Genomic DNA, 3,106 nt, shown 5'->3' with positions numbered 1-3,106 from the left:
TTATACTCCCTTTGTTTCCAAATACACAACGTTTGATATATATTTTGAACCACAATTTTTCCTGCTCATCTAATTCAAAAAAATTTAGACATATTTATAATTTAATTTATTATGTAGTAAAGTTCAGTTGTTAATTTAAATTAACATATATAGTAAGTAAAGTGAGTAATATGCTGCAAGCAAAATGTTGGCGCCAAGGTTTCTAAATTCTGGCGCCCATAATTTTGGCGCTCATTCCTCTGTATTGGGCCCAAATTTACAGAGGATATAAAAGGCTGGACCTTGGCAAACCCTAGCTCATATCCCTTCAGCTCCACCCTCCCTCTTTTCAGCCGCCACCAAGTCCTTCTTCCTTTCCAGCCAGGGTGCAGGGCTGAGCAACTCAGGGAGAGTGCTCATGCCTCCAGGGAAGAAGCAGGCACCAGGGCGAGCACCCATGCCTCCAGGGAAGGAGCCAGCAGGGCAAGCACTCATGCCTCCAGGGAAGGAGGCACCAGGGCGGAGGGATGATGCCAATCGTGGTGAGATGCCAGACAACCCGCCCCCCACCACCAACTCCAATCCCGCGCACTCAACCCTAACCCTTGGCGAGATGGTGACCAAGAATCCACCAGGGAGGACAATAGCTGCACGTCCAAGGCAGCCTGCAGGTGATTTCTCTAGCATCTCCCCTCCATCGACCTTTTGCTTCCTGTCGGGTCTATTAGGGAGGGTTCTCGTGTGCTCGCGTGGGTGTTGGCTGGTCAGATTGTGTACTTTCATTACCTCTTCGAGGGTTGGTCGAGCAGTAGTAGTCAATTTTGTTTTTGCTAGCAGCAGCTCTGTGTAGCTGGTTATTACTTCTAAAACTTGTGCGTGTGTATGTGCTCATACCTGAAAAATATGTTATGTGTGTAGCTGGTTATTACTTCTAACTATTGTGCGTGTGTATGTGCTGAAACCTGAACATTATGTGATCCAAAGTGGGCAAAGTGATCTGCCCAGAATTATTGTGCGTGTGTATGTGATGTATGAGATTTGGAGAGTTAGGGAGAATATAGTATTGTTGATAGGGGCCTACATAACCTGTATTAGGACTTAATTTGATTTAAGCTTATATATTCAAATGGATTCCTCACTATTTCAGAAACAAGAAAGATTTAAAGATTCAACGCCCACTGCAATTGACCTCTTTAAGGAAATGCATTGCAGCAGGAAAAGAGATTTCAGTGAGCAAGTAAAGCAAGCTATTGTAAGTTCTGAATCTTGTGATTTTTGTAGGCTGTTTACTTCTATGTGCTTGAGATAATTGCTAGGTGCTATAACTGATTTCCTATTTATTTATTACAAGGTTGATATGGAATCAATTATTGATGAATCTATAGAAAATGGAGAGCAGCAGAAGACTTGTATTGAAGCTGTCTCTCAAGTTCTATCCAAGAATAGCACCTTTCTTGAAAATTTGGGTCTTAAGAAAGTATCTCGGAAAAAATCCAGAATTGATGTTTCTTCTCACGTTGAACGTCTTCAGTTTGAACTAGATGCTAAGACACAAGAATCAGCAGGACTCCGTCAAGTAGTTGACGCTTTGACATCAAAAACAGATGAACAGTCGCAAGAAATTGACGACTTGAAGAAGTCATCAGCTGAGACAAATGCTTTGCTTCGTCAACTAATTTCCTTTAGTGCTGGTATATTCATATTCTTTGCTCTTTCTTATAGCTAGATGGTTTCAAGTGTGCGCATATTTCATCACGTGTTCCATTCCTTGATTGTACAGGTGGGTTCAATGGAACAAACTAAAGCTATGATGCATAGAGCAAAGGCAAATTGGTATGTAAGATTTGTTACCTCCTTACAATTGTGTATGACTCTTAGCTGTTTATGAAGTGGTTGAGAATGATGATTTCCTTAGACGTTGTCTTATAATTTTCTTTGTGTTGAATTTGATCGGTTTGTTACATGCTGTTTGTGTGAGTTTGGGAAGGGGGTACAACTCTACATACATGCATGATGAGTGTGATCTGTTGGTTATGCACTTAATGATTTGTGGGGAAATGAATGGCGTCAGTTGTCAATTCCTGGCCACTTATAGCTGGCATTTCATTACCTCCTTTTCTCTGTCCAGCTCTATAAGGTTCAGCTTAAACTTGTCGATTTTGTGTGTCCAGCTCTATAATGCAATGCTGAACTATTCGTTGATATTATCATGATGATACCTGTGGCACTATTAAGGACAGCCGCAATATATAGTACTATCTTGATTGATAATGCATGCCGAGTGTAGAAATAAGCTGCAGTTTTATACAATGAGTATGGACCTGAGTGGAACATTTTTCTCCTATAGCTTCGGACTGATATATACAATTCACTTGATACTTATTTTATTCTGATTAATACATGTGTTTTCAGGTTGCATAGAAGCAATCATTTTGCAGCACCATGAGGCTTCTTTTGGACACGATTCAAGTAGTTTGCGTGGCAACATGAAGTCGTCGTTGTGACATGGAATTGAATCAGTTTTTGAGATATATTTGGCTGTTGGCAATGAATTTGTAATCCTTAAGTCAACTTTTGAATGAATACTTGTAATGCTTAGCTGTTGAGCACCATGGATGTTTATTGCTGTAAAAGTTTGAATTGCATAATATTTGAACCAGTTTGCTAATGTATTACAATGGATTGATTATTACAAATTGGTCTCATTTGTGATGGTATGATGATTGTGTTTTCTTTCAATACGTTGAATTAAATTAGCTTATTAATGGGCTATATTAAAGTAGATCTTGACTCAACTTATAGTGGGCCTTTAATGGGCTGAAATATAAAAATATGTGTACTAACTAATCCATATATACAAAGCCCACTAGTAATTATGACGATTAAATTTGTCACAATTTTGTTGCCACATCAGCTGCCACATAAGCTGCCACCTCAACTGTGACATGTCATGCGCCATATGGCAACACCATATTCATTTAATTATGACATTCTGATTACATATTATGACGTTTTAAATCGTCACAAATGTTATGACGTATTACGGATCGTCACTAAAGTTTATGACGTTTCTTTACGAAAACATCACTGAAAGTGCTTAGTGACGCACCTTCTGTGACATATTATT

The 3,106-nt window shown here is 39.2% G+C and overlaps 1 protein-coding gene across 1 annotated transcript; it reads left to right on the top strand.

Annotated features, from left to right (window-relative positions):
* Positions 1–868: 868 nt before the first annotated feature.
* LOC112901183 lies at positions 869–2,675 on the top strand. The gene is made up of 4 exons (XM_025970037.1): positions 869–1,231; positions 1,331–1,670; positions 1,760–1,812; positions 2,393–2,675. Exons 1-3 carry the CDS (start codon positions 1,106–1,108, stop codon positions 1,780–1,782), a joined length of 489 nt encoding a protein of 162 aa, XP_025825822.1. The 5' UTR covers positions 869–1,105; the 3' UTR covers positions 1,783–1,812; positions 2,393–2,675.
* The last annotated feature ends 431 nt before the right edge of the window (positions 2,676–3,106 follow it).

This window comes from Panicum hallii, chromosome 7, assembly GCF_002211085.1.
Source record: "Panicum hallii strain FIL2 chromosome 7, PHallii_v3.1, whole genome shotgun sequence".
Lineage (NCBI taxonomy): Eukaryota > Viridiplantae > Streptophyta > Magnoliopsida > Poales > Poaceae > Panicum > Panicum hallii.
The sequence above is the reverse complement of the archived record's forward strand: the minus strand, read 5'-3'. Positions and strand labels throughout refer to the sequence as shown.

What these genes read in the sequence shown, in the direction of transcription:
- LOC112901183 (XM_025970037.1), top strand. Translation starts at nt 1,106, where the DNA reads ATGGATTCCTCACTATTTCAGAAACAAGAAAGATTTAAAGATTCAACG. An exon ending in AGCAAGTAAAGCAAGCTATT is followed by an intron (nt 1,232 to 1,330) that starts GTAAGTTCTGAA and finishes ATTTATTACAAG; the next exon opens with GTTGATATGGAATCAATTAT. An exon ending in ACTAATTTCCTTTAGTGCTG is followed by an intron (nt 1,671 to 1,759) that starts GTATATTCATAT and finishes TTGATTGTACAG; the next exon opens with GTGGGTTCAATGGAACAAAC.